Genomic DNA, 27,649 nt, shown 5'->3' with positions numbered 1-27,649 from the left:
GCTTCTCCCTCTCCCTCTGCTTCTCCCCCTGCTCATGCTTTCTCTCTCTGTATCTCTCTGTCTCAAATAAATAAATAAAATCCTTAAAAAAATTGTAAAAAATGCTGAGATTAACCTTTTTTATTCAATGATAGTCTTAATGATCCATATAGAAAAATATATTTTCTGTAAATATACTAATCACTATGTTAAATTATATTTAATTAGTAATAACTTACATTTATTTAGGACATTTTATGTGCCACATAGTTCTCTACATTCTTCATGTGCATTAACTCATTTAATCTTCAAATCTTCAAGCATAACTTATCCTTTATAGTTTACTATATAATACTAATGCTAATTATTATCTGCAGTATGATTACTTAACACAAAAGCTAAATAAATTACCCAAGGCCACATATATTGTAGATGGTGAAGTGAAAATTTGGATTTAGACTATTTGTCTTGAACTCTATTCTAAATTTGTTTACTGTGTACCTCCCAAGTAGGATGGAAATACTCTGAAGGCTGGAAATTGGTCTCTTTCATAGCTACAACTCCCAGGACCAAGAGCACTGCACTCAATAAGTATCTAATGAATAATAAAAAAAAAATATATGTAAATAGAAATATGTAAATGCTTATGTCTCATAGAAGAAAGTAATCATCGATGGTTTTGAACATATTAAGGATATGTCTCTGAAGTTCTCAACAAAAGTTCATAGGATCAAAATAATTTGGGTTATTATTTTAGTAAAATAATAGTCTTTGAGGCTAAAACTAATTTGTATTTTTTTAAGTGAAGCAAAATTAACATGTGTTATAGTTCAGGTATACAATGATTTCAGCAATTCTATACACTACTCAGTGTCCATCACAATAAGTGTCTCTTAATCCTCTCTATTTCACCCATTTCCCCCACCCACATCCCCTTGTGCAACCATCAGTTTGTTCTCTGTCTTTGAGTCTGTTTTTTTCTTTTTGTTCATTTGTTTTGTTTCTCAAATTCCACATATGAGTGAAATCATACAGTATTTGTCTTTCTCTTTGACTTATTTCACTTAGCATTATACGCTGTAGGTCTATTCATGCTGTTGCAACTGGCAGGATCTCATTTTCTTATGGCGGAGTTATATTCCAGTCATATGTAGAATTTAAGAAACAAGAAGATGAATATAGGAGAAGGAAAGGAAAAATAAGATAAAAACGGAGTTGGGGCACCTGGGTGGCTCAGTAGGTTAAGCGGCTGACTTGGCTCAGGTTATGATCTCAGAGTCCTGGGATCAAACCCTGCATCAGGTTCTTACTCAGCAGGCTTCTCCCTCTTCCTCTGCCCCTCCCCCAGCTTGTGCATGCGCTCTTTTTCAAATAAATTTTTAAAAATATTTAAAAATAAAAATTTTTTTAAAAGGGAGGCAAACCTTAAGAGACCCATAGGTATAGGAAACAAACTGAGAGTTGGGGGGGATGGGGTAGCTGGGTGAGGAGGTCACTTGATGGAATGAGCATTGGGTATTTATGCAACTGATGAATCACTAAACTCTACCTCTGAAACTAATACTACACCATATTAACTAAATTGAATTTAAATAAATAATTTTTAAAAATATTTCATTATATATAATTATATTACATCTTTTGCCATTTTCTATGGATGGACACTTGGGTTGCTTCTTTACTTTAGCTATTGTAAATAATGCTGCAATAAACATAGGGCTGTGTATGTCTTTTTAAATTAGTGTTTTCATTTTCTTTGGGTAAATATCTAGTAGTGGAATTACTGGGTCATATGGCAGTTCTATTTTTAATTTTTAAGGAACCTTCATACTATCTTCCACAGTGACTACACCATAGGCTTTTTCACCAATAGTGCACAAATGTTCCGTTTTTTCCATGTCCTCATTAATACTTATTTCCTGTGTTTTTTATTTTAGCCATTCTAACTGATATGAGGTGGTATCTCTTTCTGGTTTTGATTTGCATTTCCCTGATGATGAGTGATGTGGAGCATCTTCTTATGTGTCTGTTGGCCATTTGTATGTCTTCCTTGGAAAAATGTCTGTTGAGGGCCCCTGCCTATTTTTAATCATTTTATTTGGTGTATTTGGTGTTGTAGAAGTTCTTTCTATATTTTGGAAATTAATGCCTTATAGGATATATATCATTGGCAGATATCTTCTCCTACTCAGTAGGTTGCCTTTTTGCTGATGGTTTCCTTCACAGTGCAGAAGTTTATTTGGGTCTCAATAGTTCAACTTCACTTTTAATAATCTTGACCCAGAAGACCTATCTAGAAAAATGTTCCTATAGTTGATGTCAAAGAAATTATTGCCTACATTTTCTTCTAGGACTATTATGGCTTCAGGTCTCATGTTTAGGTCTTTCACCCATTGTGAGTTTATTTTGGTGTGTAGTGTAAGAAAGCAATCCAGTTTCATTCTTTTTGTTGTTGTTGTTGTTGTTTGTTTGTTTGTTTGACAGACAGATTACATGTAGGCAGAGAGGCAGGCAGAGAGAGAGGAGGAAGCAGGCTCCCCACTGAGCAGAGAGCCCGACGCGGGGCTAGATCCCAGGACCCTGAGATCACGACCGAGCCGAAGGCAGAGGCCTAACCCACTGAGCCACCCTGGTGCCCCCAGTTTCATTCTTTTGAATGTGGCTATCTCGTTTTTCCAGCACCATCTGTTGAAGAGACTCTCTTTCCCCCATTGTGTATTCTTTCTTGCCTTCTTTGTTATTGATTAATTAGCCATATGAGCATGGATTCATTTCTAGGCTCTCTATCCTGTTCCCTTGATTTATGTATCTGTTTTTGTGCCAGTACCATACTGTTTTGATTAATACAGCTTTTTCTTTTGATTAACACAGCTTTGTCATATATCCTAAAATCTGGGATTGTAGGAACTCCAGCTTTGTCCTTCTTTCTCAAGATTGCTTTGTCTATTTGAGGTCTTTTGTAGTTCCACACAAATTTTAGAATTTTTCATTCTAGTTCTGTGAAAAATGCTGTTGGCATTTTGATAGGAATTGCGTTACATCGGTAGATTGCTTTGGGTGGTGTGGACATTTTTAAACAATATTTGTTCTTCTAATCCATAAGTGTGGAATATCTTTCCATTTACATGTCATCTTCAATTTCTTTCATCAGGGTTTTATAGTTTTTGGAGTACAGAGCTTTCATCTCCTTGGCTAAATTTATTTCTGGGCATTTTGTTATTTTTTCTATGTAATTGTAAATGTGATTGTTCTCTTAATTTCTTTTTTCTGCTACTTAATTCTAGAAATTCTCTCCATAGAGGGAGTAGTTTATAACTACATAATTGATAACTGAAGTGCCAGCTGTCATTTATTAAATAACAACTTAGGTTTAGTCACTGCTTAATTTGAAATTTAGGATTCCCAAGTAGAACCTAAAAATGCAAAGTATTTTTGTTTTATAGTTACCATACTTCTCAGGAGACCACATTAAGAGAGTGTTTTAATTTGGCCTAATAGGGTTTTTTTTTCTTTTTTACTTGTATTCTACCTAGTTTGAGCTACACTAAACCCTAAAAGACCATTAGTAATTCGTCATGTTCTCTTGGGATTTGTTTAAAATGAAGAAGTGCTAAGTTCTCACAAGTGCAAAGCCCCAAATAACTGGTCAGATTATTATACATAAAAAGGGAATAAATTTAAAAAGTCTGTTCTTCAGAAGTGTTTGGTGTTGATTTAGAATATGAAGGAGGTTCTTGTTTTAAGGTTTAACTTTTGAAGAGAGGCTTTTTGAAACAATAGACTATAACCTGGATATTAGGCATAAGGATAGCACATAAAATAACAAAGGGGAAAATGTGTTAGTGTTTCAGAACAAGGGATTTAGAATCACATTGTCCAGATTTTTATTTGCAGATCTATAGGCAAGGCACTTTCACTTTGTTGTTTTTTAAAAATATTTATTTATTTATTTATTTACTTACTTATTTGAGAGAGCATATGCACAAGAGTGGGGAAGGGTAGGGGGAGAAACAGACTTCCTGCTGGGCAGGGAGCCTAATGTGGGGCTTGATCCCAGTACCCAGAGATCGTGATCTGAGCTGAAAGCAGATGCTTAATTAGCTGAGCCACCCAGGTGCGCATCATTTTCACTTTGTAAAATGCAGTGCCCTTTATAAAAGGCAGCAAAAAATAATAACATTCATTTGTTAGGGTCATGGAGATTAAATGAGATATGATATATCTTCAGAAACTTGTACAAAGTAACCAATAAATAATGGCTGTTACCACTTTGAGAATAGCTCCACCTAAATTCTCCCATTGTATTGCCATGGAATGGTCAAGTCAGAGTTAACCATCAGATACTTGGTTAATTAAATTGACATTGTGGCAGGGATCTTCACAAACCCACATGTGTGTACGTGATGGTGGGGTTTGGGGCATGTTGAGTGCTAATTTCTGTGTAGTTGGGATTACATCAGTAACATGTCACACTCTGAAGTGATGATTTTTTTTTTTAAGATTTTATTTATTTATTTGACAGAGCACAAGCAGGGGAAGTGGTAGAGGGAGAAGGAGAAGGAGGCTCCCACTGAGCAGGGAGCCTGATGTGGGACTCCATCCCAGGACACTGGGATCATGACCTGAGTTGAACGCAGACACTTAACTGACTGAGCCACCCAGGTTGACCCCCCTTTAAGTCATGATTTTCAACAGGATGAATTCTATTGTACAGCACCATTTCTGTTTTAGATTTCCCTCTCTGTACTCATCAGTTAATGGGTAGTCTGACATCACAGATAGCTTATAACTCTGGAAACCACAAAACTCGGGATATATGTTTCCCGGTCTGCCACTAGGGCAAGTCACTTCTTTGGTTCCTCAATTTTTCATTTGTAAGAAGGTGGGTTGGGCTAATCTAGAGTGGACCCTAGAGATCCATCTTACCAAGAGTTATCTAGGTTTTTGCTTTCTGACTACAGAAAGCAAAATATAATTAGAAATATAATTAGAAATATAATATAATTAGAAATATATGTTATGTGTATGCACTCATGTATATGTATCTTGAGATTTTTCTCAAAAAAGGAGATCGTTTTCCTAATTAGCAGGCACGGACCAAACATAAGATTAGGTGGTTCCTAAGTACTTGTTTGCTGCTAAGATCTTTTATCCAAAGGCTGCCAGGTGTCATTGACTGCAAGCTTGGATCATTTGATAATTATAATTGCAGTTAAGTATTCTTCATTATTATAAGTATAACTAAATCAAGAAACTAGGGCATTTTAAAGAAATACTGACAATCAGTACAGCTATGTAAATGGCTTCTATAGATTGACTAAGGTTTGAATCATATCTAATTCCCTTAGACAAGCAAAGACCCTCTTGACTCACTGCTGTGGTCACACTTGCTGATAGAGCGTGTACACTCTATGCTGATAGAGCATAGCTGATCATGTGACCTAGTGTTGGCAAATCTCGGATTTCTCTGCACGAGGTGATTTTCCAGGATTAACAGCCTATGATTCTAAGTCACAGATGGTTCTGTTCTTTTCTCTTTGATCTGCCTTAAAAATAAGGATAACTACCGAAAAACATAAAGCAGTTCTCCCCTATCACTAATACCCTCCCTCAATCTCAAGTACATTTTCCTTTGACCATTGAGAGCAAAGAAGAATGTTTTGTTTAAAAAAACAACAAAAAATATGGACTGTACAGGGGGCATTAGTATGATATAAGGTGGCTCATTATATTTATATTGGGAAAGAAGAACTTATTTTTTGAGGTCAGTAATTGGAGCTAAGCCATTGTGTGTGAATTCTCAATGATTTGCACTTACTGACTTGGAAAAAAATGTGGATGTTGAATTCTTTTCATTTTCCACTGGCTTATAAAGGTTAGGATTATATTACTTTTCTTCCCCCTCCATCCACCCCCTTAAAAAAAAGCTACAATAGCTTCCCTGTTAGATGAAATCGAAATTTCTTGGCCTGTCATTCAAAACCCTTTACAACCCAGCACCGGCCATGTTTTCAATTTTATCTCCTATTCATTCCCTTTCTGAGCCGTTCCCCCAACTCTAGCCTCCAGGGGGTTCTCCTTACTCCCTAATACACTTGCATTTTCACACCTCTGCCTCTTTGCTTTTCCTGTTCCCCTAACCTAGGATGTCCTTTTTCCTAATCAGTCTACCTAAGAAACTCTTGCCTCTTCTCTCAGATCCAACCGAGGTGTTGCCTGTCTTCATAAATCTGTGCATCCTTTCCCCAGGCAGTTATGTCCCTCACCTGTGCTCCCATTCAGAGCACTTTAAATGATAGCATTATTCACACTATGTCATAATTCTACCGCCACATTCTCTTACCACTACTACCTTCTGGAGCAAGCACCTTGCTTTCTGTGTGTGTGTGTGTGTGTGTGTGTGTGTATAAAAACCTTGGCATCTAATACATAGTGGACATATAATAAAAGCTTACCAAAGTGAATAAAAACATGTGTGCATATATTGCAGGAGGAGAAATACCCTGATTACATAAAATATGTTTTTATTCATTGTATATAATTTGGAGAATACAAAAAAAAAACAGCAAGGAGGAAATGAAATTGACCTATAACCCTACTCCCTCAGAGATCATGTTAACAGTTCAGCATACCTATTTCCAGTTAAAGCATACTTACTTTGAAGAGGAACTCTGGGTTTTGAAATTAGAAAATGACCTACATGCTTAACAGATGATCCTAATTCTTGACTTTGCTCTTTCTTTCTTAGCTCACAGAGAGAATAATCATCCTCTTTGTGGTGATCACCAGTCAAGAGGAAGTCCAAGAGAAATATGTGGTGTGTGTTTTATTCATCTTTTGGAATCTATTGGATATGGTTAGGTAAGGAGGCAAAATAATATCTTAAAGCCAAGTTGCTTTTCTACAGTGAAACCAGTAATAGCTGCCCACATTTGGTTACCCTAAATGAGAGAGGAAAACATAACCCCTTTCCAAATTATTTTATCTTGATATTGAAATGTATTCTTAGCGCTTTCCATAATGGGCATGTCAGAGGTAATGCAAACCTCCCATGGTATTACAAGAGCAAATCAGTGCATTCAGGTTTCCAGCAGAAGACTTGGCATAGCACCAATTTGGGATAAACCTCACAGCTGCTTGCTAATGAAAGGCATTCCTTGAAATTGCTCTGGTACATGTAACTGTAACAAGCAAAGCAAGACTTCTATTATGTCTTAGGATTTACAAAGTTGGTTTCTGTGAGTTCCAGAATACTTAAATACAGGGCCTCATCACTCTAGGGAAGAATGCACCTCCACATACATTTACTTTGTGTTGTTTTTCTTTGAAGTATAATTTTTAAGAAAATATTTGTTTATTTATTTGACACAAAGAGAGAGAGACAGAGATCACAGGTAGGTGGGACAGGGGGAGTAGACTCCCCGCTGAGCAGAGAGCCAGACGTGGGGCTCGATCCCAGGACCCTGAGATCATGACCTGAGCCGAAGGCAGAGGCTTAACCCACTGAGCCACCCAGGCACCCTTTAAGATTTTATTTGATGGAGCAAGCACAAGCAGGGGGAGTAGCAGAGGGAGAGCGAGAAGCAGACTCCTCATTGATCAGGGAGCCTGACATGGAGCTGGATCCCAGCACCCTGGGATCATGACCTGAGCAGAAGGCAGATGCTAAACCAACTGAGCCACCCAAGTGCCACTGATTGGATAGTTCTAGATATTAATCAGCACCGACCATGTTAAGTGCGGTCACCATCTGTCCCCATACGTTATGACAATATTTTTTTTTCTGGCATTTTTTAAAATTATTATTATTTTTTTATTTTTTATTTTTTATAAACATGTATTTTCATCCCCAGCGGTACAGGTCTGTTAATCACCAGGTTTATGACAATATTTTTGACTATATTCCCTAGGCTCTACTTTTATCTCTGTGATATGTTTTATATACAATTCCAGTGGGTCCAAATGACTTATTGAAGTTATTTTGTGGATACCCTAGGAATCCTTGAACCTCAAATTAAGAACTTTTGCTCTAGATCACCTTCAGTTTCCTTCTACTTCTGAAACTTTGCAAACAGATGGGTCTAGTCTTGTCTCTACCAGCAGTGGGGTAAACAGTCCCCTTTGCTCAGAGGCTCATCTTGGGGAGGTGTCCTAACTGCTTCTTTGGCTTTCACAAATGAGAACTGCGCGTTCTACTTGCAAGATCTGGGTGTGGATAGGTAACAAAAGCGCCCTAGCATTTTAGCTGAGTTATGTAAATTATTCATTTACTATGTTGTCAGTAACTTAGCTGAATTAAAGTATTTCTGAGTAATAGGTTGAGCCTTAGAGTGAGTTAGAATGAAATGTTTTGTTGAATGAAAAGAAGTAGCATTCTTTGTATATATAATTTAGTAAGTTATTCCTCATTTTTAACTGATAGTTTTGTAGACTTGGGGTGGATTTCATGGACTTTTGTAGCCCATGACTTTGTGTTCATGAGACAAGGAGCCCCATCTGGGATTGAGACCTTCTGACATACTGTTCTCTGGTATGCCTGACTCTTTCGGTCTCAATTCAGTCTCTAATGAGCACAGTTAAACCCATTAGAAAACAAAATGATTTTAACGTTGAGAGTAGTTATCATGATGTCATGGAAGGGCTTTTTAACAGAGGAGATCTTAGGATGCATCCCACTGCAACTACTTGCTGTATAATCTTGGACATCCCACTGAACCTTCAAAAACAGAAGAATTTTGATAATTCATGTACTTTAACATTCACCTTTTATTTATTTCTTAATTAATTAGTTAATTAATTAGAGCAAGTGTCGGGGTAGGGAGGGGCAGAGGCGGAGGGAGAGGGAGAGATTCTTAAGCAGGCGTACTCCACACTCAGGTATAGCCAGATACAAGGCTCGATCTCAGGAGCCTAAGATCATGACTGGACCTGAAATCAGGAGTCAGACACTTAACCGACTGAGTCCCCCAGGCACCCAACATTCACATATAAAATAGAAAATTTGTGGGTTTTAGTGTATTCAAAGATGTGTAACTATCATCACTAATTTGAGGACATTTTCACTGCGCTCTATAAAGAAACCACAAACCTCTTAGCAGTAAAATCCCCATTTTCTCCTCTCAGCCCTGGCAACTACTAACATACTGTCTCTATGAATTCACCTATTGTGGACATTTCATATAAATGGAACCATACTGTATATGGCCTTTTGTGACTGATTTCCTTCACTTAGCTTAATGTTTTCAAGGTTTATCTATGGTATAACATGTATCAGTATTTCATTCCTTTTTATCAGTATTTTATTCCTTTTATGGATAACATTCCATTATAGCAATGTACCACTTTTATTTATCCATTCTTCAGCTGATGGACATACTTTCTGGTTATGAGGAATATCGCTATGAATAGTCATGTACAAGCTTTTGTATATGAATAGGCTTTCTTTTCTTATAACTTGGAAGTAAAATTTCTAAGCATGTAGCCTTTTCGAAACTCAGTTTTTTCCCCTCTGTGATGTTGGGGTGGAATTATCTTCTGAACTTACCCTAAAATTTCTTTTTTTTTTAAGGCAAGGACTAGAGAGACACCTGGATGGCTCAGTCAGTTAAGCATCTGCCTTCAGCTCAGGTCATGATCTCAGGGTCCTGGGACTGAGTCCCACATAGGGCTCTCTGCTCAGTGGGAAGTCTGCTGTTCCCTTTGCCTCTGCTAATTGTGCATAATTGTGCATACTCTCTCTAATTGTGCATACTCTCTCTCTTTCAAATAAATAAAATCTTAAATAAATAAATGCAAGGACTAGAAAAGGGCATCTATTAAAAAAAAAAACCACATCCAGATGATTGTTAATGTTAAAAAACTAGTTTCTTCCTAAGATGAGTGAAACTAGGGTGGGTGTACAACCAACCCTTGCCACGTCTATTCAGCATTGTACTGGAAATACTCGTCATGGCAGTTAGGCAAGGAAATTTTGTGAAAGGCAGGAAGGAGTAAAGTCTGTTGGCAGGTTATATGATTTTGTACATAAAATCATAAGGAATCCACTAAAAGTACTAGAACTAGTAAACCAGTAAAGAAAGGTTGTTGAATACAAAACCAATATACAAAATTATTTTTGTATATTGTGTTTTATACACTTGCAATGACCTATTTTAAGATAAAATTAAGGAAAAATTTCATTTATAATAGCATCCAAAAAATAAAGTACTTAGGAATAAATTTAACAAGAGATGTGCAGAACTTACACATTGAAAACTTTAAAATCCTATTGGGAGAAATTTAAAAATACCTAAATTAAGAGATAACCCATGCTTATGGGTTGAAAACTTAATAAAACTTAATAAGACTGCAACACTCTCCAAATTGATCTATATATTCAGTGCCATCCTTATCAGAATCCCAGCTGGCTGCTTTGCAGAAATTGCAAAGCTGATTTTAAAACTCATATGGAAATTTAAGGAACTTACTAGCCCAAGCAATCTTGAAGAAGAACATAGTTGGAAGACTCACACTTCTCAATTTCAGAACTCACTACAAAGCCATAATAATAAAGAATGTGATACTGGCCTAAGGATATAGCACAGAATAGAACTGATAGTCTGGGGATAAATTCTCACATTTATAGTTGATTGATTTTTGACAAGGGACCAAGACCATTAAATGGGGCTGGGGAAATAGTCTTTTCAACAGATGGTGGTGGGATAATGACATGTCCATCTGCGTGGATCCTTACCTCACACCATATACAAAAATTAAAATGGATCAAAAAACCTAAATGTAAGAGCTAAACCTATAAAACTCCAAGAATGCATGGAGGTAAGCCTTTTTGATTTTGGATTTGGCAGAGGATTCTCAGACACCAAAAACAAAGCAACAGAAGAAAGAAGATACACTGGACTTCATCAAAAGTGGTTTTAAACATATAAGATGCTTATCTACTCTTGTAATAAAAAATAGATGCCAGGGACACCTGGGTGGCTCAGTGGGTTAAAGCCTCTGCCTTCAGCTTAGGTCGTGATCTCGGGGTCCTGGGATCAAGCCCCACATCGGGCTCTCCGCTCAACAGGGAGCCTGCTTCCCCCCCACCCCCCGTCTGCCTCTCTGCCTACTTGTGATCTCTGTCTGTCAAATAAATAAAATAAAATCTTTAAAAAAAAATAGATGCCGTTTTCGAGATTGGTGCAGATCAAGTTTGATAATATGCCATGTTTAGTGAAGGCTTGCACTGTTGGTATATGGTTTTTATATACAGAGATAAGCAATTACAAGAGTATTCAAGAGGATATATAAGAAACTGGCATTGGTCCTTGTCTCTGAGGAATGAAATCGAGGTCCTAGATTGGGATAAAGGTTTAGTTTTCTCCATTCATGTTCTCAAGGTTTTGGATTTTGTTTTGCCATATTATGTACTGCCTATTCCAGTAGTTCTCAAAGTACAGACCCTAGCCCTGTGTGGCATCTGCATCACCTGGAACTTGTTTATAATAGAAATTCTCAGGCTCTACCTGAGACCCACGGAATGAGACCCTCTGGGCATTTGGCCTAGCAGTGTGTGCTTTAGCAAGACCTCTGGTTGATTTTGATGTCCGCTTAAGCTTGAGAACCACTGCCTAGTCAGAGAAACAAAAAGATGCAGAATACTTCCTCCATTACATCACGAAGGCAGCTTTAAAACCAGCTATTGCACTCGAAACAAGCTTCTAAGGCTGGCTCTCTAACTGATCACACAGCGTAGCCCAACTGCACGAGCAGAAGGATGACCAATAAGGACTTGGAAGTCACACTTGTGTTTTAAAAATTCATTACCTAAATATTTACAAGTCTGTCTGTTTTTAAAAACGCAGCTGCATACTGGATAAAATGGGCTTAGCTTCTGAGTGAACCTAAATTCACTCTTCAGGGAAAGGTGTAATTTGCTGAGGGGTAAGGGTTTCATTTTTCTTTGTTTACCTCCATAATTATCCATGGTCCAACCCCTGAGACAAGCCAGACTGACACAGTTCTCTCCCCTGCCCCCCCCCCCTTTTTTTTACCTCCCACTTAAATGGTAGAAAATAAGGTTTGGAATTTAAACTTTCCACTTGTATCTCTGTGTTTAATTACAGTGTAAGGTATTTTCTTCTCTTCTTCTCCCAGATATCAGTGAGAAATGATGTTTCTGAGCTCCTTGTCTTGTTTTAGGTACACTTACAGCATGTTGTCAGTCGTAGGGATATCCTACACCGTCCTGACCTGGCTCAGTCAGACACTGTGGATGCCCGTTTATCCTCTGTGTGTTCTTGCTGAAGGTAAGAGTGACTTTGCATTATTGTTTCCTGACAAAAGCAATCTACTTATAATGGTTCACTTAACTTTTTGATGATTAAATTACTATTTTTGCTACTGCTAGCGGACAGCTGACTCATTGGGTCATTCCTGGCACACTTCCCTTGATGCAAAAAAGCAAAACATTAAGAAACAAAGTTAGAGGGGGAAGCAGCTTTGCACAGTAGACAGAATATTAGATGAGGAATGAAGACATCTGAGTACAGGCCCTTAACTTCATTAACTCACTGTATGAGTTTTGGGCAAATCATTTAACCTCTCTCAGTTTACTCATCCAAAAGGGGTTTAACATTAGTGACTCAGTGATTTTTTTTTTTTTTTTTTTTAAGTATGCTCCACATCCAGGGTGAGGCTTGAATTCATGACCCTGAGATCAAGACCTGGGTTGAGATCAGGAGTTGGATGCTTTACCAACTGAGCTACTCAGGCGCCCCAATGATTATTTTTAGTGCATAGAAATTGAGTTCCCCCTGACTGGATTATCTTTCCTACTTGACTATCTACCGTGCATCACACTGTCTGCCAGGAACAGTTAACTCTACCTTTAGATCGTCATCAATTTCTCAGGGGAGCATTCCTCAACTTTCTCAAGTAAGTCTGTTCCCCGCCCCCTGCCCTCAGTACAGCACCATGAATCTCTCTTTCATAAGACCTGTCTCAGGTGTGATTAGACGTTTGTGTGATTCTTTGAATAATCTCTGTTTCCTGTCTATCCTCTAAGCAACTTGGGGATATGGGTTTGTTGTTTCCTTGCTTCCCTTTTTCTCACGCACCCAATATATATGCTCAATAAACACTGAATAAATTATTGAATACAGTATGAACTCAGCTAGTTACTTAGCCTAAATGTAAACCTAAAACTTAAATAAAATTCATCAGTTTGCAAAAAGCTTGAGGATATTAGGGGAATATATGCTTCCTTCCATAATGGATTTGGCAGACTGGTAAGGAACTTTCTGAAACATTAAAATTTTTGAAAACAGAAGGCATAAAGAAATTAAGAAAGTCAGGGAAAACATAGAAAAAGAAATTTAAAATAAAATAGTGACATTGGCGAAAATCATAAAGTGTATATAGTCTACCCACATGTTTTGTACTGATGACCAGAGAAAAATTTATAGTAAATCATATTAGGTAGAACTTTATAATTTGTTTTGCTTTCAAAAGAGTTACTAATTTTTAGAACAGACTAAGCCAAAAGAATCTAGAGAATATTCCTAAAAACTAAAAAAAACTGGATTGCTCATTTCTTTGAGAATGAAATTCTTCACTCATTGAAACATTTATTAAGTAAATTGCTTTATTATATTGTATGAAAAATACCATAAAGAATATATTATAAAGGACTAAGGTAGAGACGGGAGTAGTCTTTTCCTAAAAATAAAGGATGAATAACTATAGAAAACTTGTACATTCTCATTATTTGATAACGTTAAGCCTTCACCTTTCTGGGAAAGCCATGTTCCAGTATGTTTGCCATAAAACCCATTTCTTTTTTTGAAATGAGATTCATTAACTTATTCTTGCAATTAAAAAGCAAAGTGTATGTGTAGAAAAGGAGTCTGGAGGTATATGTGACAAAATGTTAATAATTCTGGGTGGCAGGAAATGGGTCACTGAAGTTTAATCTTCACATGTTTCTTTATATTTTAAATGCCCTAAAGTATAAAAAGATGTGGTTCAGAAAACCTGGCTGACTTTTGAGGACTCTAATATTTTTAAAGAACTGTATTTTCCCATCCAATAACATCAAAGACAAAAGCAAGGTGTGTAGACAGCCAGATCATCAGTTTATACTGATTAACTGCTAGAAACTTAGGCACAGCATCTGGAAGTCTTCGACGGCAGGTCAGCTGCGGACCCTGTGGCCGAGCCACTCACCCCGCTCAGGCTAGCCATCGCGGCCTTGGTTGCCCAACGTTTCTTCTGTCTCTCATTTTTTTTTTTTAATTTACAAATAATTTTAGACTTACAAGAAATTACAAAAATGGTGTATGGTTCACGTGTGCCCTTCACCTAGCTTATGCTAATAGCCTCTTACATAACCATAGTTCATTATCATTTCATAAAATGTCATAAAAATCCGTATGTGAGATATAACTTCATAGAACCTCCTCTTTATTTTCATTGAAGTATAATTAACATCCAGTGTTACATTAGTTTTAGGTATATAACCTAGTTTGATTCATCAGTTCCATATATTACTCATTGCTTGCCACAGTAAGCTGAGCCACCATGTGTCACTGTATGACATTCTCAGAGTATTACTGACTCTACTCCCTATGCGGTACTTTCCCTCTCCATGCCTTACTCATTTTATAACTGGAAGTTTTTACCTCTTAATCCCTTTTATCTATTTAGTGTGTCCCCCAAATACCTCCCCACTGGCAACCATAAGTTGGTGCTCTGTATTTAAGTCTTTTATTTTTTATATTCCATATATAAATGAAATCGTATGGCATTTGTCTTCTCTATCTGACTTATTCCACTTGGTATAATACCCTCTAGGTCCATCCATGTTCTTGTAAGTGGCAAAATCTCTCTCTCTCTTTTTTTTATGCCCAAGTAACATTCCACTGTGTGTGTATCTTGAACACATAAACACATCTACTTTACCCATTCATTCATCTATTGATGATACTGGGGTTGCTTCCTTATCTTGGTTATTGTAACTCATGCTGCAGTAAACATAGGGGTGCATTTATCTTTTCCAATTAGTGTTTTTGTTTTCTTTGGATAAATAAGCAGTCGTGGAATTACTGGAGGATATGATACTGCTTTTATTTTTTTTAAGCTAACACTGTAATTACCCATCTTATTAAGCAGTAATTTCTCAGAAGAAAAGATCTAAGACAAAATCTTAGGTATATTTGAAGCATTCACACATACAGTGCACTCGTGTCTATTCAACCTGAGGGTCTCTATAAGACTGCTCAACCCATTCCCAATTAGTATTTGAATGTGAACTTTCCTAGTAACTGTGAGTTCACTGGTATGGTAGTTCTATTTTTAATTTTTTGGATGAACTTCGATACTGTTTTCCACAGGGGCTGTACCTTTACCTGCCCACCCCAGTGTATGGGGTTTCTTTTGCTTCCCATCCTTACCAACATGTGTTTTTTGGGGTTGGGGTTTTTGTTTTGTTTTTTGTTTTTTTTTTTTGTTTGTTTGTTTTTTTGGATACCAGCTATTCTGACAGGTGTGAGGTTATATCTCATTATGATTTTGATTTGCATTTCACTGATGATAAGTGAGGTTGAGCATCTTTCCATGTGTCTGTATGCCACCTGTATGTCTTTGGAAAAATGGCTGTGCAGGTCCTCTGCCCATTTTTTTAATAAGAGAGTTAAGCAACTGTCTGGTATTGAGTTGTATAAGTTCTCCATATATTTTGGACTTTAACCCTTTGTCAGATATTTTGTTTTCAAATATCATCTCCCATTCTGTAGGTTGCCTTTCATTTTGTTGATAGTTCCCTTTGCTGTGCAAAAGCTTTTTATTTTGTTGTACTCCCAAATAAGTTTGCTTTCATTTCCCTTGTCTGAGGAGACATCTATAATATGTTGCTAAGGGTGATGTCCAGATGACTGCTTATGTTTTCTTGCAGGAGTTTTATGGTTTGGGGGTTCACATTTAGGTCTCTAATCCATTTTGCGTTTAATTTTGTGTGGGTTTTAAGAAAGGGGTCCAATTTCATTCTTTTGGAAGCAGCTTCCCAGGTTTTTTTGGTTTTTGTTTTTTGCACCATTTATTAAAAAGGCTGTCTTTTCCCCACTCTAAATTCTTGCCTTTGTGATAAACTGACTGTATGGGCACGGTTTATTTCTGGGTTCCCTATCCTGTTCCATCAATCTGTGTATCCATTTTACCATCCTTGGATTACTATGGCTTTGTCATGTATCTTGAAACTGGAATTGTGATACCTCTGGCTATGTTCTTCTTTCTCAAGATTTATCTATTCAAGGTCTTTCATGGTTCTAAACAAATTTTAGGATTATTTATTCTTTTTCTATGAAAAGTGCTATTGGCATTTTTGTGGGGATTGCACTGAATCTAGTTTGCTTTGGGTAGTATGGACATTTTAATGATAGTCTTCCCATTTGTGAGCATGGTATATCTTCCTATTTGTGTCATCTTTAGTTTCTTTCTTCAAAGTCTTATAGCTTTCAGAGTATAGGTCTTTCATCTCACTAGTTAAGTTTATTCCTAGGTATTTTGTTCTTTTTGTGCATGTATAAATGGTTAGTAGCATATAGAAGAAACGTAACAAAATTCTGTTAATTTTGTGTCCTACAAATTTACTAAACTTATTTATCAGTTCTAATAGTATTTTGGTGGAGTCTATAGGGTTTTCTGTATGTGGTGTAGCATGTTATCTGCAAATATTGTTAGGTTAACTTCTTCCTTGCCAATTTGGAAGCTGCTCTTTTTTTTTTTTTAATTTTATTTATTTATTTGACAGAGATCACAAGTAGGTAAAGAGGCAGGTAGAGAGAGAGAGAGGGGAGGAAGCAGGCTCCCTGCCGAGCAGAGAGCCTGTTGTGGGACTTGATCCCAGGACCACGAGATCATGACCTGAGCCGAAGGCAGAGGCTTAATCCACTGAGCCACCCAGGCACCCTGAAAACTGCTCTTTCTTGTGTGATTGCTGCAGCTAGGACTTCCAGTACTCTGTCGAGTTAAAGTGGTGAGAGCGGACATCCTTGTCTTGTTCCTGATCTTAGAGAAAAACCCGTGTTTCTTAAGCACTGAGTATGTTAGCTGTGAGTTTTTCATATATGGCCTTTATTATGTTGAGGTATGTTCCCTTTGAACCCATTTCATTAGTAGAGTTTTTAACATGAATGAATGCTGTATTTTGTCAAAAGCTTTTTCTACATCTATTGAAATGGTCCTATAGGTTTTATGTTTCCTTTTGTCCGTGTGATATATCACATTGACTCATTTGCAAATATTTAATCACCCTTGCATCACTGGAATAAATCTCACTTGTTTGTGGTGAATGATCTTTTTAATGTATTGTTGTGTACAGTTTGCTAATATTTTGTTGTGTACAGTTTGCTAATATCTTTTTAATGTATTGTTGTGTACAGTTTGCTAATATTTTGTTGAGGGTTTTTGCACTATGTTCATCATACTGGGGTGTAGGGTTTTGTTTTTGTTTTAGTTTAACAGTGTCTTTGGTTTTGAAATCAGGGAAATGATGGCCTTATAGAATGAATTTGGAATTTCCCTTCCTATTCTGTTTTTTGGAATAATTCTTTAAATGTTTGGTAGAATTCACCTGTGAGGCTATTATGGTCCCAGACTGTTGTTTGTTGGGAGTTTTAGATTACAGATTCAATTTCTTTACTAGTGACTGGTCTGGTCAAATTTTCTATTTCTTCCTGAATCACTTTTTTTTTTTTTTTTAAGATTTTATTTGACAGAGAGAGAGACACAGAGAGGGAACACACACAGGAGGAGTGGGAGAGGGAGGCTTCCTGCTTAGCAGGGAGCCTGATGCGGGGCTCGATCCCAGGACCCCAGGATCATCTGAGCCAAAAGCAGATGCTTAATGAGTTAGACACCCAGGGATGCCTCCACTTTTGGGAGATGTATATTAGGATTATCTGTTTCTTCTAGGTTGTCCAATTTGTCGGCATATAATTTTTCATCATATTCTCTTATAATCCTTTGTATTTCTCTGCTATCATTTCTTCATTTTTAATTTTATTTTAGTTCTCTTTTTTCTGATGAGTCTGGCTAAAGAATTACCAATTTTGGTTATTTCAAAGGACCAGTTCTTGGTTTCATTGATCTGGGTTTTTTTGTTTTTATTTTTTTAGTTTTTCAATTAATTTTACTATAGTCTTTATTATTTCCTTCCTTCTACTTTCTGCGAACTTTGGGCTTTGTTCTTTTTCTAGCTCCTTGAGGTGTAAGTTTAGATTGTTTGAGAGTCATATTGTTTGTTGAGATAGGCCTGTATTGCTATAAACTTCCTTCTTAGGACTGCTTTTGCCACATCCCAAAGATTCTCACTGCAATTTTTTCCATTTTCATTTGTCTCCATGTATTTTTTTAAATTTTCTTTGATTTCTTTGTTTAATAGCATTTCATTGTTTAATAGCATGTTGTTTAGCCTTCATGTATTTGTATCCTTTCAAGAGTTTTTCTTATAATTGATTTCTAGTTTTATATTGTCATGGTTGAAAAAATGCTTGATAGGACTTCAGTCTCTTTAAAAAAAATTTTGAGACTTGTGTTATGGCCTAACGTTTGATGTATCCTGGAGAATGTTCTGTGTGCATTTTAAAAGAATGCATATTGAGGTTTTTTGGTTGGGTTTTTTTTTTTTTTTAATGGAATGTTCTGTATATATCTGTTAGGGCCCTCTGGTCTAATTATGGCACTCCCTTCTGGCCTACAAAGTTTCTGCTGAAAAAATCAGCTGATAGCCATAGGGGATTTCCCTGTGGGTAATGGTTTTTTCTCTTGCTGCTTTGAAAACTCCCTCTGTATCACTTCTTCTTGCCATTTTATTTATTATGTGTCTTGCTATGGACCTCCTTAGATTTATCTTGTTAGGAGCTCTTTGTGCTTCCTGAAATGTGATGGATAGATCTTTTCTTTCCCAGAGTAGGGAAGTTTTCAGTTATTTTTTCAAATAAGTTATCTACTCCCTTCTCTCTCTTTCTCTTCTGGGATCCCTATAATGTGAACGTTGTTACTCATCACAGAGTTGTTGAGTTCCCTTTACTGAACTCTTTTCTTAATTTTTTTGTTTTTGCTGTTCACTTTGATTACTTTCCATTACCCTGTCTTCCAGATTGTTGATCTGTTCTTCTGCATCCTCTGATCTGCTCTTGATTCCTTCCAGTGTATTTATTTCATTTTTTGACTTCTTCAGCTCTGTACTTTTTCTTTGTTGAAGTTCTGACTGAGATCATCCACTCTTTTTTCACATTCAGTGAGTATCTTTATGACCATTACTTGGAACTCTTTATCAGGCACATTGGTTGTTTATTTCATTTAGCTCTTCTACTGTGATTCTATTCTTTCATTTGGGCCATATTCCTCTGCCTCCTCATTTTGTCTAACTCTGTGTTTGTTTTTGTTTAGTAGGTGAGTTAGTTATGTCTCCTGGTCTTGAAAGTAGTGGCCTTATGTTGAAGGCGCCCTGTGGAGCCCTGTAGCACACCTTCCTCTTGCTCTTCAAAATCAGGCACTTTGGGGATATCCACTGTGTGGGCTAAACATGCCCCACTGTTATGGCTGAACCACAGTTTCTTTCAGTTCAGCCAGTTGCCATGACCCACTTTGCCTGCTGTAGGCACACTGGGCAAGGTTTGGTCCTTACACTGTTGAGAGGACTGTTTGAGGCCTCTGTGACTAGTTGGTGGGAAGACCAGCAGTCAGCCTAGGTGTCTGCAGTTAGCCTTGCTGCCACATCTTCTATTCCACCAAAGCAGAGGTTTTATTCCTTACACAGCCAGCTAAGAGCCTAGGCTGCTGAAACTGTGGGTGCACTGATTTGTGGGGCTTATTTCTTCCCTCCCCACGGAAGGAGTCATTTTGGAGTAGCTTTGTCCCTGCCAGGCCTTTCTGCAGGGTGTGGGAGGCACAAGCCCCTTTGAGGGTTGCCTGCTCAAGGGGGCAGGTTGAATGGGTCAGGTCAGTCACATGGTGCTAGCAAGATAGTGGTAGCACTGGCTCCCCTAAGTGACTAGCCATCTAGGCTGGGAGAGGGGAAGAGAAATGGCACCTGTCAGCACTTTTGTTCCCAGAGAAATCTGAAGATCCTTGCCTTTCCAGCACACAACCCAAGACTAGTCAATAAATTTTCTTTACATATACCCAGGCACTTTGCAAACTGCTGCTTCTGCACTGTGTCTCCGCCAAGTTACTTATTATGTTGGGTTCTTAAGTGAGGGGACTCAGTTTCCTATTGCCCTCTGGCTCTCCCGGCATTAAGCCTACTGATTCTTAACATTCCTGGAGTTAAGCTCCACTGATTTTTTTTTTTGAACTATAGTGACACACAATGTTACATTAGTTTCAGGTGTACAACATAGCACTTCAACAACTCTGTTACAGAATGCTCACCACAAATGCAGCTACCATCTCTTACCATACAACACTGACAATGCTATTGATTAGATTCCCTATCTTTTACCTTTTAGCCTTGTGACTCGCTGATTCCATAATTGGAAGCTTTTATCTCCCACTCCCCTTCACCCATTTTGCCCAAGCCCCCCAACCCCTCCTCTGTAGCAACCATTAGTTCTCTGTATTTATGGATCTGTTTCTCCTTTTTTTTCTTTTGTTTTTTAGATTCCATATATAAATGAAACCATATGGCATTTGTCTTTCTGTATCTTATTTCACTTAGCATAATATCCTCTAGGTCCCACCATGTTCTTGCAAATGATAACATCTCCTTTTTTATGGCTAATATTCCGTTATATATATTTATGTGTGTGTGTGGTGCATGTGTACACACCACATCTAATCCATTCAACTATTGATGGACACTTGGGTTGCTTCCATATCTTGGCTATTGTAAATCATGTATCTTCTTGAATTAATGGTTTTGTTTTCTTTAGGTAAAAACTGTTTTGGAATTACTGGATCATATGGGAGATAGAAGTGTGTGTGTGTGTGTGTGTGTGTGTATTTTTTTTTTGAGTAGGATATATGTTTTTTTTAATTTTTCAGTGTAACAGTATTCATTATTTTTGCACCACACCCATTGCTCCATGCAGTCCCTCCCCAATACATTTTTAAACCTCCTTACTGTTTTTTTTTTTATTTCTTTTCAGCCTAACAGTATTCATTGTTTTTTTGCACCACACCCAGTGCTCCATGCAATACGTGACCGCCCTAATACCTACCACCTGGTTCTCCCAACCTCCCACCCCCTCCTTACTGTTCTCCACAGTGACTGCACCCATTTACATTCCTATCAACACTAGAAGCTAGAGGGTTTCCTTTTCTCCATATCCTTGCCAACACTTGTTTGACAAGTGTGAGGTGGTATCTCATTGTGATTTTGATTTGCATTTCTGAGATGATTAGTGGTGTTGAACATCTTATGCCTTCTTCAGAGAAATGTATGTTCATGTCATCTGTACATTTTCCAATTAAATTGTGGTTTTGGTATTGTAGAAGTTCTTCATATATTTTGAATATTAACACTTTATAAGATAAATAATTTGCAAGTATCTTCAACTCAGTAGGTTGTATTTTTGTTGTGTTGGTTTCCTTCATTGTGCAAAATTTTATTTTGGTGTAGTCCCAATAGTTTAATATTGCTTCCGTTTCCCTTTCCTGAGGAGAGCTGTCCATAAATATGTTGTTAAGGGAAATATTCAAGAGTGTGCTGCCTGTTTTCTTCTAGGAATTTTATGGTTTCAGATTTAGGTCTTTAATCCATTGAGCTTATTTTTGTGTATGACATAAGGAGTCTAGTTTTTCTTTTGAATGTGGCTATTCAGTTTTCCCAGTATCATTTATTGAAGAGACTATCTTTCCCCCATTGTATATTCTTACCTTCTTTGTTATGACAAGATATATAGGTATGGGTTTATTTTTTGGCTCCTTATCCCATTCCATTAATCTATATGTCTTTTTTTTTTTTTTTAAGATTTTATTTGTTTATTTGACAGACAGAAATCACAAGTAGACAGATAGGCAGGCAGAGAGAGAGAGAGGGAAGCAGGCTCCTTGCTGAGCAGAGAGCCCAATGCGGGACTCGATCCCAGGATTCTGGGATCATGACCTGAGCCGAAGGCAGCGGCTTAACCCACTGAGCCACCCAGGTGCCCCCCCCCTTTTTTTAAGTAGGCTCCATGTCCATTGTGGAGCCCAGGGCGGGGCTTGAACTCACATCCCTGAGATCAAGACCCAAGTGGAGATCAAGATTTGTATGCTTAACCAACTGAGCCACCCAGGCACCCCCAGGTCTTTTGTGATTCTGTACCAACTTTAGGATTATTTGTTCTAATTTTATGGAAAATGCTATTGGTATTTTGATACGGATTGTACTGAATCTATAGTTTGCTTTGGGTAATATGGACATTTTAGTGATGTTCTTCCAATTCATGGGCATGGTGTATCTTTCCATTAGTGTCGCTTCAGTTTCTTTCATCAGTGTCTTAGAGTTTTCAGAGTATAGGTCTTTCACCGTCTAGGTTAAGTTTATTCTTAAGTATTTTATTCTTTTTGGTGCAATTGTTAATGGGATTGTTGTTTTCTTAATTTCTCCACTGCTTTGCTATTAGTGTATAGGAATGCAGCTGATTTCTAGATGTTAGTTTTGTATCCTGCAACTTTACTGCATTTGTACTAAGAGGGTTTTTTATTTTTTATTTTTTTGTGACATCTTTAGGATTTTTTACATATAGTGTCATGTCATGTGCGGTAAGTTTAACTTCTTCCTTGCCAATCTGGATGCCTCTTCCTTTCTTATCTGACTGCTGGAGCTAGAACTTTTTAGCACTGAGTATGGTGTTAGCTTAGGCTTTTTATATATACCCTTTATTATGTTGAGGAATGGTTCCTCTAAACCCACTTGGTTGAGTTTTTATCATGAGTAGATACTGAATTTTATCAAATGCTTTTTCTTCATTTACGGATCATGGCTTTTATCCTTTGTTTCGTTGATGATGGTATATCACACTGATTTGCAAATATTGAATCACCCTTGCATCCCCATAATCAATCCCACGTAATCACGGGAAAGATTATTGAATAAGTGTTTGCTGATTTGTTGAATATTTTTGCATCTATGTTCATTATGGATGATAGCCTATATTTTGGGGGGTGGGGGTAGTGTTTTTGACTGGTTTTGATTATCAGGGTAACACTGGTCTTATAGAATATATTTGGAAGCTTCCCTTCCTCTTCTGTTTATTGGAATAAATTGCCATGAATAGGTATAAACTTCAATGTTTGTTAGAATTCACCTATAAATCCATCTGGTCCTGGACTTTTGTTGGGATTTTTTAAATGATCAGTTCAACTTTGTTACTAAGTATTAGTCTATTCAGATTTTTTTAAGTTGCCCAATTTGTTGGCATATCAATTTTCACAAGTCTTACAATCTTTTGTATTTATATATAGCAGTTATTATTTCTGCTGCTTTGATTCTGATTTTATTTTGGTCCTCTCCTTTTTTCTTGATGAGGGTGGCTAAAGTTTCATTAATTTTATCTTTTCAAAGAACCAGCTCTTGGTTTCACTGGTCTTTTCTTTTTTTCTTAGTCTCTATTTCCTTCCTTCTACTAACCTTGTATCCTGCTGATTTCTAAGGCTCCCAAAGATAAGCCCTACTGGTTTTCAAAGCCAGATGTTATAGAAACTCCTGTTCCCAGTGCAGATTCCCCAATGCCAGGCGTCTCTGGTGTGGGGTGTGTTTCCCTGGCTTCCCTCCCTTTTGTGGTTAGTCTGACCAGGGCACCAACCACAACTCCACACCTCCTACCCTTTTCCATGTGACATTCTCTCTGCAGCTAGCTGTGGAAGGTCTGGTGTGTCTTCAGGTTGTTTTCAGAGTTGTATAGATGTACCTGTATATCTGTTATCTTGGGGTGTCCAGGGGATGAGGTGAGCTCAGGATCCTCCTCCTCCTCCATCTTCCCCTGACTCTCTGAACCTCCGTATCTTTTTCTCTGACACCAGCCTCCCCCCTCAAAATGTTTTGGCTAACATTTCTCCCAGAGTTCCTCAGCATTCTTTAAATTTTCCTAGTGGGAAAGGAGGGAGAAGGAGCCCCCCAAGGCCAGTTACACTGAAAAACTGTAGAGGAAAACCAGTTTCTTTCCTGCAGAACTTTTCAGAATCTCTACTGTACTTATGTGTTTTGAAACTCTAAGAAGGAACTGTGCAGCATTTTTCAAATTCATTTGTCTCTTTGTGAGAAGGGGATATGTATTGGGGGATACCATTCTAAGAAACAAATTATTTCTCTGTAGGTATAACCAAGTATAAAATGGATATAAGTTCAAGTCACACTGCCTAACGGCCTTACCAGTTGACTCAGCTCTAGCTTTAGCTAAAGGATTCAGCATCTGTCAAAACCGTTATTATAAAATTCAAAATATCCTTGAGCTCTGTAGACATTTATATATACACATCCCCGTAGCAGTATGAGGGCAAACTTTCACAATTCCTTCTCTGTTCTTTAAACAGCATTTGCCATCTATCAGTCGCTGCCTTATTTTGAATCATTTGGCACTTACTCCACAAAGCTGCCCTTTGATTTATCAATCTATTTCCCATACGTGCTGAAAATATATCTCATGATGCTCTTTATAGGTAAGTGGCTTTTCTGTTTTGTTTTGTTTCTGCATTCTTCCTGTGCTTTCTGGTTTATGCTACTATCTACTTTAACAGAAAGGTCTGAACATGGGAGAAACAGCGGAGGACACCCAGCACGGTGAATTAGACCTTGTTAGTAAAGCACCTAGAAGTTATAATGCTTTTTGCAGGGTATCACAAGATCAAGTATGTCACTGTTTCATGTATAAAGAATAGGTTTACAAGCAGGTAAAGTACCTGTATTGTGTAGGAAATTTAGAAATATGACTGGATATAGGGATCTACAGAGAAAACCTAGATATCAAATTAAGCAGGCTGGGCCATTTCTGGTTGTTCCATTTATATCTATTTGTTTCCTGTTTGTTTGGTTTTTGTGCTAGCATTTCCCAGCAGGCACGTGGGAGTAGGTGCTAAAAACACAAGAAAAATGTGTGGAACAAAAACTTAAGAGTCAAGAAAATTTAATTGGCAAAGGACTTCTCTGATTACATCTCACTTTCTGCAGCTCTGACCTTCACAAGTCCCCATGGTAGTTGGTGTAGAGTCATCGTCAGACAGATAGGAACAATGCATCAGGAAGAAGACAGATGTGAAACTTCAGGGCTGGTAGAGAGCGCTGCCCTCCAGAAAGGGAAATGTTAATTCCTTGCCTTAAACAAAATAGGAGCGTAGAGGAGTTCGCTTTACTTCCCTTTCCCTCTTGTTTACATGGTCCTTTGAGTCTCCCATGCAAGTGTCTTGTCCTTAGACTCCAAGCAGCACTCTGACTATATTTTAAAACCATGGTTCTTTCCAGAGAAAGGGTTAATCAACCTGACTTACTCTTGCCACTTCCTTCCCTGTGTTAGGCATGTATTATACCTACAGTCATCTTTACTCAGAAAGAAGAGACGTCCTCGGAGTCTTTCCCTTTAAGAAAAAGAAAATGTGAAGCACCGCATTCCGATGAGATTCGAGAGAAGGAAGGACAGCCTTGTGGACTCAGCTGCAATGAACAACACAGGAAGCAGCCTGCTGGAAAAATACCTGCTACTGGACACGGCTCCGCGACGACCGCCTTCTCCTTGAGGCAGATCGCAGCATTCTTATCCTCGTATGTCTTCAAAACGCATGTTCCACACAACCTACTTTACCAAAGCTGTGGATTTTATACAAGTAACTTTACATTGATTCTTTTCCTGTAAGGCAAATGAGAAATAGATTCACTGGAATGGATTCAATGAAATTGAGAAACCAAAGTTGTTAGCCGGGATTTTATCTGTTTACATCTTTTGCTTTACACTTTGGAGTTTGCAAATAGTAACTCCATGGGAGGGCAACAATGTGAAATATGTTCCACAGTTGTCTAGAATAACATTTTATAGACAGATGTCACCCTCGCCAGGGCTCACCCCCATTTTACACATTAGACATGCTGAGAAAATTCTACATTTTCCAAGCCCTGAGAAAGTATTCATTAATATTTGGACTTTGATGCCTTAAAAGAGGAGACTGATGAAAACAGAAATGGATCTTTGGTAAATATACAAATATTTATTTGATCCATATTCCTTTTCTGGGGCAGAGGTTGAAATCAGGCCATATTACTTACCTTACAGGGAGACAAAAGGTAAAAGTCTAGAGTAAATTATTTTAAAGGAGATAAAGCAGTTAACTAGTGATGTTTCAGATTACTATTGAATTATCGTTGCTAATTACTATGTCACATAAGTCACAGAGTTTTGAAAACTGACTAATATCACTTCTTTTTTTTTTAAGATTTATTTATGTATTTATTTGACAGAGAGAAATTACAAGTATACTGAGAGGCAGGCAGAGAGAGAGAAGGAAGCAGGCTCCCTGCTGAGCAGAGAGCCCGATGTGGGACTCGATCCCAGGACCCTGAGATCATGACCTGAGCCGAAGGCAGCAGCTTAACCCACTGAGCCACCCAGGCGCCCCTAATATCACTTCTGTATCATCAGTATACATTCACTTTTCTTGAAAGGAGTCTAGAATCCTATTATCCAATAGTTACATAAAAAGGTTACTAAATATTTTATGACATAAAAACCAGGCAGTAAAATATAGTCACAAAAAAATTGGTAACTAGGTAAAGATAACAGATATCTTTGTAAATTTAGTATCCTCTTTGGGATTTTAAAATACTTAAAATTACCCTTCTAAAAAGCTACATTTTGAGGTACCTGGGGGGTTCAGTCAGTTAAGCATCCGATGGCTCAGGTTGTGGTTTCAAAGTTTTGCGGTCAGTCTGCACATGGGGCTCTGTACTTGGCGGGGAGTTTGCTTCTCTCTTTCTCTCCCCCCACCTCTAAAAAAATAAGTAGGGGTGCCTGGGTAGCTCAGTTGGTTAAGCACCTTTGGCTCAGGTCCTGATCTCAGGGTCCTGGGATCGAGCCCCGTATTGGGCTCCCTGCTCAGTAGGAAGTCTACTAGTTCCTCTCCCTCTACCTCTCCCCCTTTCAAATAGATCTTTAAAAACAAAATGTTTTTAAAGCACCTGGGTGGCTCAGTGGGTTAAGCCTCTGCCTTCAGCTTAGGTCGTGATCCCAGGATGCTGGGATCAAGCCCCGCATCGGGCTCTCTGCTCATCAGGGAGCCTGCTTCCTCCTCTCTCTGCCTACCTGTGATCTCTGTCAAATAAATAAATAAAATCTTTAACAACAAAAAAAAGATTTTTAAAATGCTTACTTTTCAAAATTAAAAAATACTGGAAGTTTTGGTGTACAGAGAGAACAAAATCCATTTGCAAACTTTAGGTGACTCAGTCAAGCTTCCTCTCAGTCAGTATGGCTATGTAGATTGATGAAGCATTACGTGCATCACTAAAGTTGCAGAGTAAGAATTAGAGAAACTGTTTCGCACTGGACTATTATAAGAAATTAAAATCTTGTTATTTAATTTTTAAACCACATTACCTTAAGAGCCTGCCTAGTTCTCAAACTAGAATAAAAAGCACAGTTTATAATTATGGATTGAAAATCAGGTCTCTGCAACAATTGTAACAAAGCTCTGTGATTCCTTTGGTAAAACACAGTCACAA

The 27,649-nt window shown here is 37.7% G+C and overlaps 1 protein-coding gene across 3 annotated transcripts in view; it reads left to right on the top strand.

Annotated features, from left to right (window-relative positions):
• The window catches only part of HACD4 (3-hydroxyacyl-CoA dehydratase 4), a 50,522-nt gene extending 24,093 nt beyond the window's left edge, over positions 1–26,429 (top strand). For 2 of the 3 annotated variants that reach the window (XM_045079669.1, XM_004761821.3), the window contains 4 exons: positions 6,728–6,840; positions 12,160–12,266; positions 24,478–24,603; positions 25,455–26,429. In XM_045079669.1, the coding sequence (XP_044935604.1) occupies positions 6,728–6,840; positions 12,160–12,266; positions 24,478–24,603; positions 25,455–25,537 (429 nt within the window). In that variant the 3' untranslated portion in view covers positions 25,538–26,429. The remainder of the gene's footprint in view (positions 1–6,727; positions 6,841–12,159; positions 12,267–24,477; positions 24,604–25,454) is intronic. The other variant, XM_045079670.1, reaches the window with a different exon arrangement.
• Positions 26,430–27,649: the final 1,220 nt, after the last annotated feature.

This window comes from Mustela putorius, unplaced genomic scaffold (genome assembly GCF_011764305.1).
Source record: "Mustela putorius furo isolate JIRA1106 unplaced genomic scaffold, ASM1176430v1.1 tig00000421_pilon_pilon_pilon, whole genome shotgun sequence".
In the NCBI taxonomy this organism is placed as follows: domain Eukaryota; kingdom Metazoa; phylum Chordata; class Mammalia; order Carnivora; family Mustelidae; genus Mustela; species Mustela putorius.
The sequence above is the reverse complement of the archived record's forward strand: the minus strand, read 5'-3'. Positions and strand labels throughout refer to the sequence as shown.